This window comes from Pteropus alecto, unplaced genomic scaffold (assembly GCF_000325575.1).
Source record: "Pteropus alecto unplaced genomic scaffold, ASM32557v1 scaffold75, whole genome shotgun sequence".
Lineage (NCBI taxonomy): Eukaryota > Metazoa > Chordata > Mammalia > Chiroptera > Pteropodidae > Pteropus > Pteropus alecto.
This window is the reverse complement of record NW_006440638.1, coordinates 21,928,510-21,943,046: the sequence shown is the minus strand read 5'-3', so window position 1 is coordinate 21,943,046 and position 14,537 is coordinate 21,928,510. Positions and strand designations below refer to the sequence as shown.

Sequence of the window (14,537 nt, the reverse complement as noted above, 5' to 3'; positions counted from 1 at the left end):
TTTTTTTTTTTTTGTCATTTTGTTTTATGTGAACTGACCCCTTTCAGTATTTCCTGTAGTGCAGGCTTTATAGTGGAGATTTCCCTGAATTTTTGTATGTCTGGAAAGGTCTTTATTTCTCCTTCATATCTAAAGGAGAGCTTAGCTGGATACATTATTCTTGGCTGGTAGTTCCTTTCATTTAATAGTTCGAATATTTGATTCTATTCCTTTCTGGCTTGTAAGATTTGTGCTGAGAAGTTCGACGATAATCTAATGGATTTTCCTTTGTAGGTTACCGTCTTTTTTTCTCTGCCTGCCCTGAGAATTCTGTCTTTGTCATTGATTTTTGATAATTTTAATACAACGTGTCTTGGTGAAGGCCTTTTTGGGTTGATATAATTGGGTGTTCTGTTGACTTCTTGAATTCTAAGCTCCAGCTCATTCCTTAGATTCGGGAAATTCTCGTTAGCTGTTTGTCTGAAAATGCTTTTTAATCTCCTTTTCTTTTCCTCACCTTTAATAATGCCCATTATTCTTATGTTTCCTCTCGTGATGGTATCAGCTAGTTCGTGTATTTCCTGTAGTGCAGGAATTATTTTTCATTTCATTTTTCGGTTTCTCTCGTCTTCCTTCTGATTTATTTCTAGATTTCCGTCTTTGAGAGCACTGATCCTTTCCTCCATTTGGTTGACTCTTTCTCAAGCTTGTTAGTTCATTTTTCAACTCTTGCACTGTGTTCTTTATCTCCAGAAGGTTTATTTGGTTCTTTTTGAGGGTTTCAGTCTCCTTGCTAAAGAACTCATTCTGCTCATCTAATCATTTTTTCAATTCTTGATATTGTTGATATGATTCGTTTCAAATCTCATTGAGTTTTTTTCAGAAGTACCATCCTGCATTCTCTGTCATTTACGTCGCATATTTCTATATCTGTGAGCTTATTTTCTGGAGATTTTTCTCTTTCTCTCTGAGACGCCTCGTCACCTTGGTTGTTCATGGTTTTAATGGACTGTTTCTCCACCTGGGCATTAATGGAAGTGTATTCTGCATTTTTTTTTTTTTCTTTCATAAAGAAGATTTATTATATAACGGTTCCTAGCCTGTTGCAAAAAAGGTGTTTTTCTTTTGGTTTCCAGTATGCGCTGTCTAATCCTCTTGGATCCCCACTTTATATAAAGTCTTAATAATGTATTTTTTTCTTACAGATGTTTAATCACACTCGCTACCCTCAATCTCAGTCCCTATCAATGTTAGTGACAGTTTCAGTACCATTTGCTTAGATTCCCCTGGGGCTCTGTGGTGGTCTGTCTGGGAGGGTATCGGAGAGGGTCTCTCTGGGTTGAGGGATGGGGCTGCGGCTCAGCCTTGATTTTGAAACCGCGGTTGGTAAAAATCAACTGTTGTTTCTGTGCCGTCCTCGTTTCTCTGCCTTCTGCCCTGATGACTGGGCACTGCTGCTGGTTGCGTGGACCTCACAGCACTCCAGGCAGGGCTATTCAGGGAAGTTGCTGCACCTTCACCCCTCCCCCTTCTCTTACAGGAGAGCTCCAGCAGCTGCGAGAGGCAGCTTCTTCATTTCTCCCAGTCTACTACCTGACACTTGGGGTTCTGACCTGTGGTAGCTCTTATGTGCAGATCCTACGCTCAGACGTGTGGGTTGGATGTTTTTTGTTGAGTTTTAGATGTTCAGCTTATTGTTGTTTCTAGAGGAGAGATTTGGGGACGTCTCTCATTCCTCCATGTTTCTGACGTCTTTCTTTGTCTCTTGTTATAGTATTTGTTTTAAAGTCTGGTCTAAGTATTGATACTCCAGTTTTTTTTTTCATTTCCATTTTTCATGAAATACCTTTTTCTGTACCTTTACTTTCAATCTGTGTGTCTTTCATTATGAAATAAGTTTCTTGTAGGCAACATGTAAGGGTCTTGTTTTATTATACATTCAGGTACCCTATGTCTTTTGATTGGAGCATTTCATCCGGTTACATTTAAAGTAATTGTTGATAGATATGTAGTTATTGCCTTTTTATTGATATTTTTGACCTTTTTTCTTTATAGAAGTTCCTTCAAGATTTCTTGTACTACTGGTTTAGTCGTGATGAGCTCCTTTAGCTTTTTCTTGCCTGAGAAGCTCTTTATTTGTCCTTTGATTCTAAGTGATAGCTTTGCTGGGTAGAGTAATCTTGGTTGTAGGTTCTTGCTTTTCATCACTTTGAATATTTCATCCCAATCTATTCTCGCAAAGTTATTGTTGAGAAATCAGCTGATGGTCAAATGGGAGCTCTCTTGAAGGTAACCATTGATTTTCTCTTGCTGCTTTTAAGAGTCTCTCTTTGACTTTAACCTTTGGCATTTTAATTATGATGTGTCTTGATGTGGGCCTGTTTGGGTTCCCCTTTTTTGTGACTCACTGTGCTTCCTGGGCTTGTATGTCTATTTCCTACAACACGTTAGGGAAGTTTTCTGTCATCATTTCTTTAAATAGATTTTCAGTCTTTTCTTTCCTTTTTTGTTGGTACTCCTATGATGCGAATATTGGTATGTTTGATGAGATTCCTTAAACTATCCTCATTTAAAACATTTTTCTTTTTGCTGTTTTTATGGGTGTTTTCTGCTATCTTATCTTTCAAATAACTGATTTGATCCTCTGCTTCTAATCTACTGTTGAATTTCTTAATGTACTTTTCATTTTTTCATTTGTTATTGTATTTATCATTTATGACTGGTTCTTTTTTTATGTTTTCTATCTCTATTTTTATTTTCCTATCTCTGTTTAAGTTCTCATTGTGATCATCAAGCATCCTTATAACCAATGTTTTGAATTCCGCATCTGCTAGATTACTTTTCTCCATTTTTTTTAGTTCTTTTTCTGAAGCTTTGTTCTCTTCTTTCATTTGGGACGTGTTTCTTTGTGTCCTCGTTTTGGCTGTCTCCCTGTGTTTGTTTCTATTAGGTAGAGCTGCTGTATCCTCCGGTTTTGGTAGAGAGGCCTTATGTAGTAAGCATCCTGTGGGGATCAGTGATACAATCTTCCTGGTCACCTGAGCCGGGTGCTCCAGGTGTGTCCCTCATGTTGGTTGCTATTGACATATCAGTGTGAGGATTTGACTGTCAAGCTGATTGGTTGTGAGGACTGGCTGTGACTACAATGGAGGAGCTATTATGCAGAATATGCTATGGGGCAGGATTTGATTTGGTGGGGCTCTGGTGCCACCCAGTCTGCTTCTTCGGTGTCTCGTTTATGGAAGTGATTCAGTGGTTCTCTGGTGTGGTCTGAAGCTGGCCACTGGGTATGTTGGTTCCGGGGCCTTTTGGGAGGGACTCTGATGTAGACCAAGGTCAGCCGCTGCCTTTGCCCTGCCTAGGGCCACTTGGTATGAGCTACAAAGTGATCAGCACATGGTTGCTACTGGCACTGGGCTTGGAGATAACTGAGAGCGGCTAAGCTGTGAACCAAGGCCGGCTGCCACTAATGCTGGGTTTAGGGTTGCTTATCAAGAGTTATGTGTGGGGCACGCTGAGGCCAGATGCTGCTTGTTTGGGGTTTGTGAACCTTTGAAAGATTTTGGGAAAGTTCGCAGCATGAGCCAAAACAGGCTGTTTGTATAGGAAAAACCCTGGATCCAGCTTGGGTGGACCACCAAGTTGGGTGGGCGGGCAAGTTATGTGGGGCAGGGTCCCAGAGAATCACCAGGGTGAGACGAGCAATGTTAGCTTGGTTGATGGAGACTCAGATATGGCAACTGCCTACATGTGCAGGCTGGGAGGAGGGTTCAACAAAGGAATAATGGCGTCTGCCAGCACTTCTGTTTGGGAGAAAGCTGCTTCTCCAGCCCTTACCCTGAGGCCAGACAATTCAGTTTCTCCCCATATGTCCCTGGCACCTTTTGAGCTGCTGCCCCAGAGCTTGAGCTGAGTCCATCAGCAAGTATGTCTTTGTGCGGGCCCTTTAAGAATAATTCCTGGGACTCCATATGGTGGCTAATGGAATGGAAAGAAGGGGACAAAAATGAGAGACCTCAAAGATATGTTGAGGGAATGCACTGTACTTTTTAGCAATTTGAGTGAGAATCTGATTAGATAAATGAAATCCTCAACTGTTAATGATCCAGCAAAGGTCATTAACAGTGTGAGTCAAAGAAGGCTGACATGAGTAGGAGTTGTAGTATTTGGAGACTGAGATGGTAGGGCTCAGCTGTGTAAGCTGTGTGGCATCTGCTGATAATTTGCTTAATCCACACAATAGTTTTCAAAAACTGGAATTTCCAGTGTCTAAAAATTGGAAAATTTAATGTAAAATCTGGCATTCTTGGTTGTATTGAAATATTAGATCATCTAGCATAGGGATCCCAACCCCCAGGCAGGTACCAGTCCATGGGCTGTTAGGAACCGGGCCACACAGCAGGAGGTGAGTGGTGGGCAAGCGAGTGAAGCTTCATCACTGCCTCAGCTCCACCTCAGATCATAAGGCATTAGATTCTAATAGGAGCACCAGTCCCTTGTGCCAAAAAGGTTGGGGACTGCTGATCTAGCAAGTAGACTGAGGTTCCTTTTTGGCAGTTTAGGCTGGTTCTGAGTAGTGTCTCCTTCAAATGGAAAAGTACTCTTCAGTTTATCATAGTTCCCACCCAGCCTAATTTACAGTAGATATTTGAGTTTGCTACTTCTCATTTTTGAATTAATTATATTAAAATAGCCACAGGGACAGGAAGGTAAAAGCATTTTAGATTGTGTTTCTGATATGAAAAGCCTAAAGCCAAGAGCAAATAGGGTGTAGGTGAGATGAGTAGGATAATAAAGGAATCTTGTGGCTGATTCTACAGGTGTATTTTGAAAAATAAGGTAAAATGGAATTGGCTAATTTCCAAAATGTGGTCATGTATTATGTAATTTACTGGAAGACAAGGAAAGTTGGGATGTGATAAGCCAGATGAAAGCCATGTGGCATCTACCCTACTCCTTGACAGCAAGAATCTCATCTTATTCAACTTTATACCTCCAGCACTTCTCCCATAGTGGTGAGCACATAAAAGCAACACTTATTATTAATTGAATGACTGTTGAATTCTTTTAGGTTAGTTGGTTTTGCAGAAATGTACAGTGGATTAAATGGAATAGATTTGAGATAGACTGTGGTCTAGTAATGGATTGAAAACCTGAATTTAGGCTTATTGTTGTGTAAATGGTAAGAAAAAGATTTGGAAGGAAGAAATAACCGATACATGTTAAGAAAAAGATTTGGAAGGAAGAAATAACCGATACATGCTGGTAAACTAAAGAAGGCTATAAAGGAGGATAAAGAGTCAAAGATGACTCCCTGGTTACTGGTCTGAGAGATTAGAACTATAGAGCCAAAGAAATGGGATATTTTGGAAAGGGGAGATAATTTGGGGGAGAGAGGAGAGAAAGAATTCAGTTTTTAAAATGGCATAGTTGAGGAAACAAAAATTTACTGAACACCTACTCTGTTCTACTTACTATTGTAGGTGCTGGGAATATAGCAGTGGAAAAAGCAGACAAAAATCTCTGCCTTGTGGAGTTTACATTAGAAAGGGGTGGAATGGGCAGACAGTAAGCAAAATAAATGCAGACTATTACAATACAAAAAATGCTACAGAGAAAATAAAAGAGAGGAAGGGAAAAGGCACAATCATTTCAGAGGCACAGCAGCAGCAGCCTTGGGAAAAGGGGGAGTGGTAGGGAGGTGAGAGTGAGGGTAGAGTAGGAAACCTGCAGTTTTAAATTGCGTGGTCAGAGAAGACCGCCCTGAGCTGGTGATACTGGAGCAAATATTTGAAGGAAGAATGCTGCATATAAAGGGATTGATTAGTGCTAAAGCCAAAGACTGGAAGTCTTATTGAATTCAAGGAATAACCAAGAAGCCCATGTGGCTGGAGGCCAAGAGAGAGAAAATGAGATTAGAGTTCAGATAATGGGGACAAATGGAGGAAGGCGCACAGATCATTAGGTCTTTTTTTTTGGTCAGCTTTTCTTTCAAGAAAGATGGGAAACTGTTGGAAGCTTTGAAGAAAGTGACATGATCTGACTTACATATTATTATAAACATTGTGGCTGCTGGATTGAGAATAGACTGGGGAGCAAGGCTAGAAGCAGGGAAACCAGTTGGAGGGCTTTATAGTAATTCAGGCAATAGCTAATAATGGCTTGGAGCAGAGGAGTGGCAAGAGATGTTCAGGATTAATGTCAGATTCAGGATACATTTTGAAGGTGTAGCAAAACAGGGTTTGATGACAAATGAGGCATATGAGAGAAGATTCAATAATGAGCAGTTGCAATGGGGTAGTATGGGTGAAAGCTTGGTTGGAATGGAATTATAGGAGATTAGAGGAGAAAGTGGAATCAAGTACTTTTCTTCAGATGGTAAAAAAGATGTGAACCTGCAGAAAAGAAATAGTGATGATTCAGGAGAAAGCAAAGGATTGCTAGAAATCCTTGAGAAAGGGTTATGGGAATGGGTATAAGTAATAGGACAAACAGTTTGCATGAATACAGATGCTGGTACAGATTTGGTGGTAGAAATTTAAAGTTGTTTTTCTAAATGCTTCTCTAAGATTTTCAGTGAAATATTAATCAAGGTCTTCAGCTGAGAATGAAAGAGAAAGTTAGGGGTTTTGGGAAACCGGAGAAAGTTGAAATGTTGCTAAAAGAGTGAGAGTAAAGGAACTTGGGAAATGTGTGACTGCCAGGTAGCATGAAGAACCCATTGTTGTTCTTGGGTATTTTATTTAAGATGATACCAAATGTTGTGACTGTGTTTTTCTCCTTGGATGCAAGCACAGAGTAGGTGAAAAGTTAGATTTTACCAGATTTGGGATTTGCCAAGTGTATGTGACAGCAGAGAAGTAGAGAATGGCATGATTTTGTTTGCTCCTGGAATTTGATTGGTAAGGAGGGAAGTAAGGACAAGAGGAAAGTGGTAATCAACAAATTATAGTCCCAGCAGAGTTAAAGAATTGTTGGAATTGAGATACATGAGAAAGTTAAGCTGGAAAAAAATAAGAGGTGGTGGTCATTTTGCAGAGCTTGAAATTGAGATTATGGAGAGGTTGCAGTTATGGGTGGTTACAAGGTCAGTATGAGATATACTAGGGGGATGAGTAACTGAGGTAGTATGGAAGACAAGTATGTAGGAGCAGAGTTCAAGAAAATGAGAGGCTAGGGTATTAGAAGAATAATTTATGTGGATATAGTTAATATAGGAGTTACGGTAGAGCGAAGGATGATGACCCACAAGCTAAGTTATTCAAGGAATAAAGGCTAGTAATCTATGGGTCTATAGATGCCAATGAAGAAAAGTGGTAGTATGGGTGGTGTAATCATGACATGAGATTCAGCACTGGGGTTGAATGGAGATGTCCTATAACAACTCTAATAAAAGTTCTGTATTCTTCATTATCCTGAATAAAATAATAATACCAGTTGTTGAAGTTTTCAAATGAAGATTCGCAAAGGATAAATGATAGTTTCTTATGTATATGTTAGCAAAATGGAAAAAACGTTTAGAGGCCTGACTTACCACAAATGATATAAAGATAATTGTTGATTTTTCATGAGCTGTTGTAAAGAATACATTTTTGGTGTTTTAACAGATGGGAAATAAGACCAAAATTGCAAAATGTCCTTTAAGAACAAAACAAACTGGATACATTCTAAAATCAACACAAAATACTTGTATCAGAAGTGAAAAGCTTTTGCAAAAGAAGAGAATTGGTTCACAAACTTTACTGGCAAAAGATGAAAAAAATAGTATGACTTTTTCACCTCCTAAGGATTTATGCAAGCAGTACGCAGATAAAGACTATCTTCACATCCAGAAAGTGATTTCACCTGCAACTCCTAATATACAGAAGACTGGAAACACCATAAATATATCTGTAGTAGCTAAACAGAAGCCTTGCAAAAAACACTTCACAGGTGAAAATATGAAGAGTAGTTTGGTGTGTCTTACACAAGACCAACTACAACAGATTTTGATGACTGTAAACCAAGGAAATAGATCTGTTTCCCTGACTGAGAATGGAAAGGAACAGGAAACAAGTAAGATTTTTCTAGTTTTAAATCATATTAATTTTATGAATATAAAGTGTTTTAGAATTTTAGGTTCATTGGATTTTATGTAACTGTGCCTCTTAAATTCTATTTTAATGTGTAACAATTTTTTAAAATTATTCTTTTAAAGAATGCTTATATGAAAAATTACTTTTATAGTTATAATATGCCATATTTTAGGGTTAATGCTCAGAATATTATTCTTATGTACCATAGTATTAAGAAACTCAGTTTCTATGGACTCTAGAAAAGATGTTAGTATAAAACACTATTGTACTTATTTTAGAATGTAGGAGGCTTTACTTACATTAAAATAATTGTATAAAATGTTCTTAAAAAATTACTATAGTATTTCTAGTGGAAATTGAGGGAACCTTACTATGAAGATTTGACTTGAGTTGCTGAAAATGTTGATTTTCCTGGCCCCCCACATTTTGCTTTTCCTGACTCCCAGTCCATGCTAAGGATTGGCAGCTCTTTCTTCTTAACAAAGTAAAACATAGACTTGAAAGAGTAGAGTGTTACATGCCTTCTGTTTCATTAGTCATAATTGTATTATGTTTTTAAAAGCCTTGTTTCAGCTTTGAGCTAAAGAATTGTGAATATGAGTAGAAATATTACAATTTTGTTAGATAATAGTGATCTAAATAAAAATAAAATTAACAGGCACCAGGCCCCATGACTGATTTGGCAGGGATCAGATAGCTCCTTAGGTGCTGACAATAAAGTCATTTACTTTCTCTTGGTCTAGGTTATTTCTTGTAAAATGAGAGAGCTATATATTGTCTTTAAGACTAGAATTCTAGCACAAAGAACAAAAAATAAAAACTTATTAGGGATAATGAGAGAAAGTATCTACAAAGTAGAAAGAATTTGCCTAATCATAAATGACCCGCATATTAGATAGGCTTTCCCTTCACTAGGAGAACTAGCACATGAATGAGCAATTTGAATAATTTTTGAGCTGAGCATATGAGCCCCATATAACATATTTGGAATCGATATTATAGCTGGAGCATAGAAACATGATAGTTTTTCACTGATTTCCCAGCTAAATGAGAAAATAAGGATAAGATAGTGAGTTTTTCAGAAAGCTGTTTGCATTTATTCTCAATAAAGTTGTGGTTCATGTTTTCATTTATATTTTTAAAGTGTTGTCAGGAGTAAATGGAGGTTTATTTTTTTTGTTGCTTGTTATTTGATACAGGAAATCATATGGCTATGGCCATATCTCTGAGCCATTTAATCTCTGGGACTCGATTTCTTTTTTTGACATAAAGGGAATCATAATACTCAATGCAAGAATTGCTATGAGAGGTAATTAGGTAATGTGTAAGGCATGTTTTTAAAACTGTATAGCAGTATGCCAAGATAACGTATTGAAATAGACATAATTTTAGTGTTAATTTTAAAGCATTCATTTTACCTCCTAGGTCAGTACAGTCTACATTTAAACAGTATTCCTAATCAGCCAAAGGATGAGACTATTATGGGACTACTCCAAAAAACTGAGGCTGTTTCCTGTGTCCAGGATGAAAATAAATCTGTTTTAAATAAAAATCAGGAGACATCTAAGCAGTATGAGCAGAAAATTGCCATGTATGTAACTCCTATCTGTTATTGTGGGGTCATCTTGCAAATATGGTTTTGCTTTTCCTTTTCCTTGACTTTCATGTGAAATATTTACTCTGAAGATTAAGAGCTAGTTAAAAGTTTATTACCTAATCTTTATGGAATTAACTTGTATAGAAACATAATAAGGTTTCCGTTATTTTTTGTATTTTGTCTTAGAGAAAATGTATGGAAACCAGCTGACATATTTAGTACTCTGGGGGAAAGGGAACGTGATAGAAGTTTGTTGGAAGCAAAAAAAGCCCAATGGAGGAAAGAGCTTGGTAAGTAATTATTACACCTTTTATTATAGTTTTGTTAGCTTATAGAATATATATATTGAGGATGAAATATATCAGTATGATGTTATCAAAGTCTTGTTTTATAAAATTTGCCCTCTAGAGTAGTTTTCTTCAAATGCATAAGATTTGTGGTTTCACATTCCCTTAGGTTGTATCTGTTTGGCATTCTGTGGTATGCACCAAAAGCCAGAGGTGATCATTAATATCAGTATCATTTTGGAGCTCCTGGAACTCAGAGATTTCTAAACTTTCTCATTTCCTGAGAATCCATTATTAAAATTTTCCATTACAAAAATCCTGTGGGTTTAAAGATGATTTTAATTAATAATCGAGTTCATTTTTAAAACAATCAAAATGTCCTAATGAATATTGATGTGATATCAATTAGTATATTCCATACAAAAGCAAGCTTATTGCTTTTTGTCTGTAAACCATGTAACAGAAAAATTTATAATTGCTATTAGGGTCTTAAAATATTGATAATAACTAAAACTCCAGTTACTTCTTGGACTAGACTTAGGGTCCAGAGTTCGGTAAATACATTAAGTAATAGTTGTACTTCCTAGGAATAGCTGTACTAACAGCATGAAGATGGGCTTCAGCATCCACTCAGCTGGAAAGTCCTATGAGGCAGTCATAACCCTGGTGGGACAGGTGATTTAGAAAAAGAGATAAGCAGAAGAAATAGGAAATGAATTAATGTTGGAAGTGAAGGTAACAGAAGAATGAACAAATGTATGGTAGCAGTGTCAGAAAGTTTGGCGATCTTATAATGTGTTTATATCATAATTTCAACTTCAGATATTTTCTTTCAATACAAATTTAGCTTACCAAAATATAATACTAAACTTCTGAAGTAAAGTGGAACTAGTTGGAATGACTGAAGCAATTTATGCTTTTAATTATTTTATAAAACACAATTAACTTTTTTTTTATTTGATACTGTCAGTTAGAAAAGCACATTTCTCTTTGTTAAAGTTATGCTTTCATTAATTTTCTTGGAATTTAAATTTACATATCTGAATTTTTAAGAACTATTGATATAGGCCTAGTTTTTTCATACTGGCCTGTTAGACACAAGATTTTATGTTTTTTACTGTTCCACAGTTATGAATAAGATTGGCTGAACATTTATGAAATATTTACTTTGTGCTAGGTCCTTCCCTGAAGTAGGCACTATTATTACTCTCATTTTACAGAAGAACGAGTATGTTTAGAGATGTGAACAGCAGTTTGCCACGGTCACATAGCTGGGAAGCGGTGGAACTTGGATTTGACCCCCATGGTTCTCTGAACCCAGAGTTCTAGTTTTTAAGTCTCTTACTAATTAATAACTGAATGAACATTACAGGGAAGTAAAACCTCAGAATAATTAGCATAATATAAAATGTTGTTCTGAAAAAATTATTCTACATTGATAATTATACTAAAACAAACATTTGTACATTCGTTCATGTCATACTTATATGTGGTTTTGTTTAAATGTTTTCCTTTATTCCATATCCGTTAAAATTCTTCTCTGTCTTGTGAGTTAATAGCCTCCCTAAAAAACAATTTTGATCTGCTTTGGAATCTGCACTCTTCAAGAAGGTCGTGATTTGTTTACGTGATTTTTATTTTACAGTTTTTGTACATTTTTTTAAAAAAGGACATTATTTGCAGATGAACAGGTTGCTTTAAAGAAGAAAGAAAAAGAAGCTTCTGAAAAATGGAATAATCCTTGGAAAAAATGTGAAAGTGATAAAATAGAATGGGAAAAACTTCAGATTCTTGACCAATCTAAGGTAAAAGTATGAAAAATCAAGATTTATGGAATATAAGGCATCTTAATTGCAACTTTTAAATACTAAGCCATGTTCATATCATAGTTTATTTTTAAAGCATATTTATTTTTAAAAACTTTTCATATGTTATTTGAAAACGATGTTATTTTGAATTTAACTATGACCTCCACGAGTCTCAGTCTGCATTCTGCAAATAATCTTACTAGGTTAGTCTAGAGGCCCCAGATACCTCCTTTGGACTCCTGTCCAAAAAAGGTCTGTTATCTTTTAGATGACCACAAAATTCTACCACTGACCATGTGGTATCTATTATAACATTATCAAATGGAACATAAGTACAAACCAGGTATCCTTCAGATCATGCTTTTGTAACTTTTAAATTTTGCCTTGTTTAATATTAGAGAAAGAAAAAAATGCCCTTGTTTTTCTGTTTATAGACTTCCGCTAGTGTTTCCAGCGTTCTAGCACAATCTCCCAGTCAGATAATGGTGGTCCAAACTGATGGGCATTCACTGTCTAGAGCTAGTCAGATTTTAGAGGTAAGTCCTAAGTGTCATTACTTTGAACATATATGCCCATTAATGCTTGATCACTCTATAACCTATGTTTCTTGAAGGAGTGAATCTAAGTACTCCTATTTTTAATTACCAGTTAATTTTTACTGAGTGCATTATACTTCTTGAATTTAAAAAAGTTATTAGCTATTTCTTTTTTACACATATAATCCCTTCTTCCTAGTGGATGTTAACATTTTAATAAAATGTATTCTGAAAATAATACCTAAAGGGATGATTCTGATGGTAGCATTTTTATTCAGCACTGGTAGATTTCTTATACAGCAAACGAAGTTCGATTGTTTGCATGGCTGTTTGTTCCACTCCATATAGGGTTGACTTGACTACACCAAATAGTTTTATCGTTTGTTGATAATTTTACATTAACAAAAAGAATGAATTCTGAATTGTATTTTTTTTTTTTGTTCCCCAAAGCACTTGGACTGACAGTTAAAAGGCAATAAGTTAGTTTTGATAGAAATCATTTTGGCAAAATCTATATATCTGGGTGATAATTTTAAGTGTGTAAAGTTTAGAAGTTGATGAGTGTAGATACTACCGAAAACAACACTAAAACTATTCATAAAGTTGGTGAGAATCAATTACCTTATTTACTTTTCAATTTATGATTTAAGGATCTTTAATACTATTTATACAATTTGAATATAAGTTAACCTCTTCATATAATTGAGAGGAGGAGAAATTTGGTTGCAGGTAGGGTCACCAAGGCCAATTTTGTTAAAACATGAGATAGTGCACGTAAAGTACTTAGAACAGTGGCTGACATATAACAAGTGCTTAATGAGGGTATTGAACAAACTCAAGAGTCTGAAGGCTTTGGCTGGAAATAAATGATAGAGATTTATTCAAGGGTCTTAGGCTTTATAAACCAAAAACTAGGCAAAAACTAGGCAAAAACCCAGAAGTGTTCTGAAAAAAAAAAAAGAGTTCTTAGAGTAAAAAGTACTTTCTTGAGAATAATCAGTTCTGCATTCTTAGCCTTAGAATTGGTCCAGGCCAGTTATCAACCAGATATCAGGTGGTCTGGACAGAATGGAAGAATGGTTCCAGGAGGTCTGGTCACATCCAGTGGTCTGGATAGTGGATGTCAGTAGTCTGTATGCAAGAGTCCTTGAGGGAGTAATCAGAGGATTTGCTGGAGATCTGGTGTATATCTAGGCATTGATGCAGGACTAGAAATTTTATTTTTTATTTTTAAATTTTATTTATTTTTTTTAGGCGAGGCAGCCCTTGGTTGACCTCACGGATTGCAAGGACCTTGTCATCTTACAATCCCTTATTTTTTATTTTTAACGCCTACAGCACCTGGTCTTCCTAGGTGGTCTCCCATCTAAGTACTAACCAGGCCCGACCCTGCTTAGCTTCTGAGATCAGATGTGATCGGGCTTATTCAGGGTAGCATGGCCATAAACAGGACTGGAAATTTTAAAAGTTTATGTTCCCAGGCTAGTTAAACAGGAATAGAATTCCTTCCTCATGCCTTAACCTACTTGATTTTGGTAATTTAGCAGCTTGACTATAGTGACTGCGTTTTATTTCTTCACTCTATTCCTCAAAGGTTTGTTATAGTTTTCGTTTACAAATAAGGTCCATTTGGAGCCCTGAGGCTGTTTAGCATCAGTCCTTTGGCCAGGTTCCTTTCCCGTTTCTCCTTGATTCTCAATCTCATTCCTTCCTACAGTTTGAATGGCCCTGTATTCTCATCCCTGTATTGCTCAGCCCAAACATTCTTTTATACTGTGTGGGTTAAAACTCCTTTTGTGTATCTAAGAAACTTCCAGACTCAGCCTTTTTGAGAATATCTCACCTTTGTGAAAACTTGGCTTTCCCTAATGACTATCCCTCCCTGGGAAGTCTCTTAAGGGAATGTGTTCTAAAGTACTCTCTAACATGGGCAGAAAGCGAGGCTGTTGTTCTGCTTGCTTCTTATTGCTATCAGCAAAGCATAGTTCTGTGGTTGGCCAAGAAAAAGTTCCACCTAACTTTTTTTCACCTTTTTTTTATTGTAGTAAAATATATATAACATAAAATTTATAATTTTAATCATTATTAAAGTTCAGTGGCAAGTGGCATTAACTACATTTAATGCCACTTAATGGTTGTCACACAACCATCTCCACTGTACATCTTCAGAATTTTGAACCTGTACCCATTAAACAATAACTCCCCATTTTTCCCTTCTCCCAGCCCCTGGTAATCACCGTTCTACTTTCTGTCTT

General features: G+C 36.5%; 1 protein-coding gene and 1 pseudogene across 10 annotated transcripts in view; one reads left to right on the top strand and one right to left on the bottom strand.

The window, feature by feature from the left end:
* Nucleotides 1-14,537, top strand: part of CCDC66 (coiled-coil domain containing 66) — a 55,956-nt gene that overhangs the window by 8,578 nt on the left and 32,841 nt on the right. For 9 of the 10 annotated variants that reach the window (XM_015593703.2, XM_015593697.2, XM_015593695.2 and 6 more), the window contains 5 exons: nucleotides 7,587-8,034; nucleotides 9,480-9,645; nucleotides 9,838-9,941; nucleotides 11,622-11,743; nucleotides 12,181-12,282. In XM_015593703.2, the coding sequence (XP_015449189.1) occupies nucleotides 7,587-8,034; nucleotides 9,480-9,645; nucleotides 9,838-9,941; nucleotides 11,622-11,743; nucleotides 12,181-12,282 (942 nt within the window). Of the gene's footprint in view, nucleotides 1-4,520; nucleotides 4,995-7,586; nucleotides 8,035-9,479; nucleotides 9,646-9,837; nucleotides 9,942-11,621; nucleotides 11,744-12,180; nucleotides 12,283-14,537 lie in introns of those variants that run through there. The other variant, XM_025050758.1, reaches the window with a different exon arrangement.
* LOC112484477 lies at nucleotides 13,612-13,730 on the bottom strand (annotated as a pseudogene).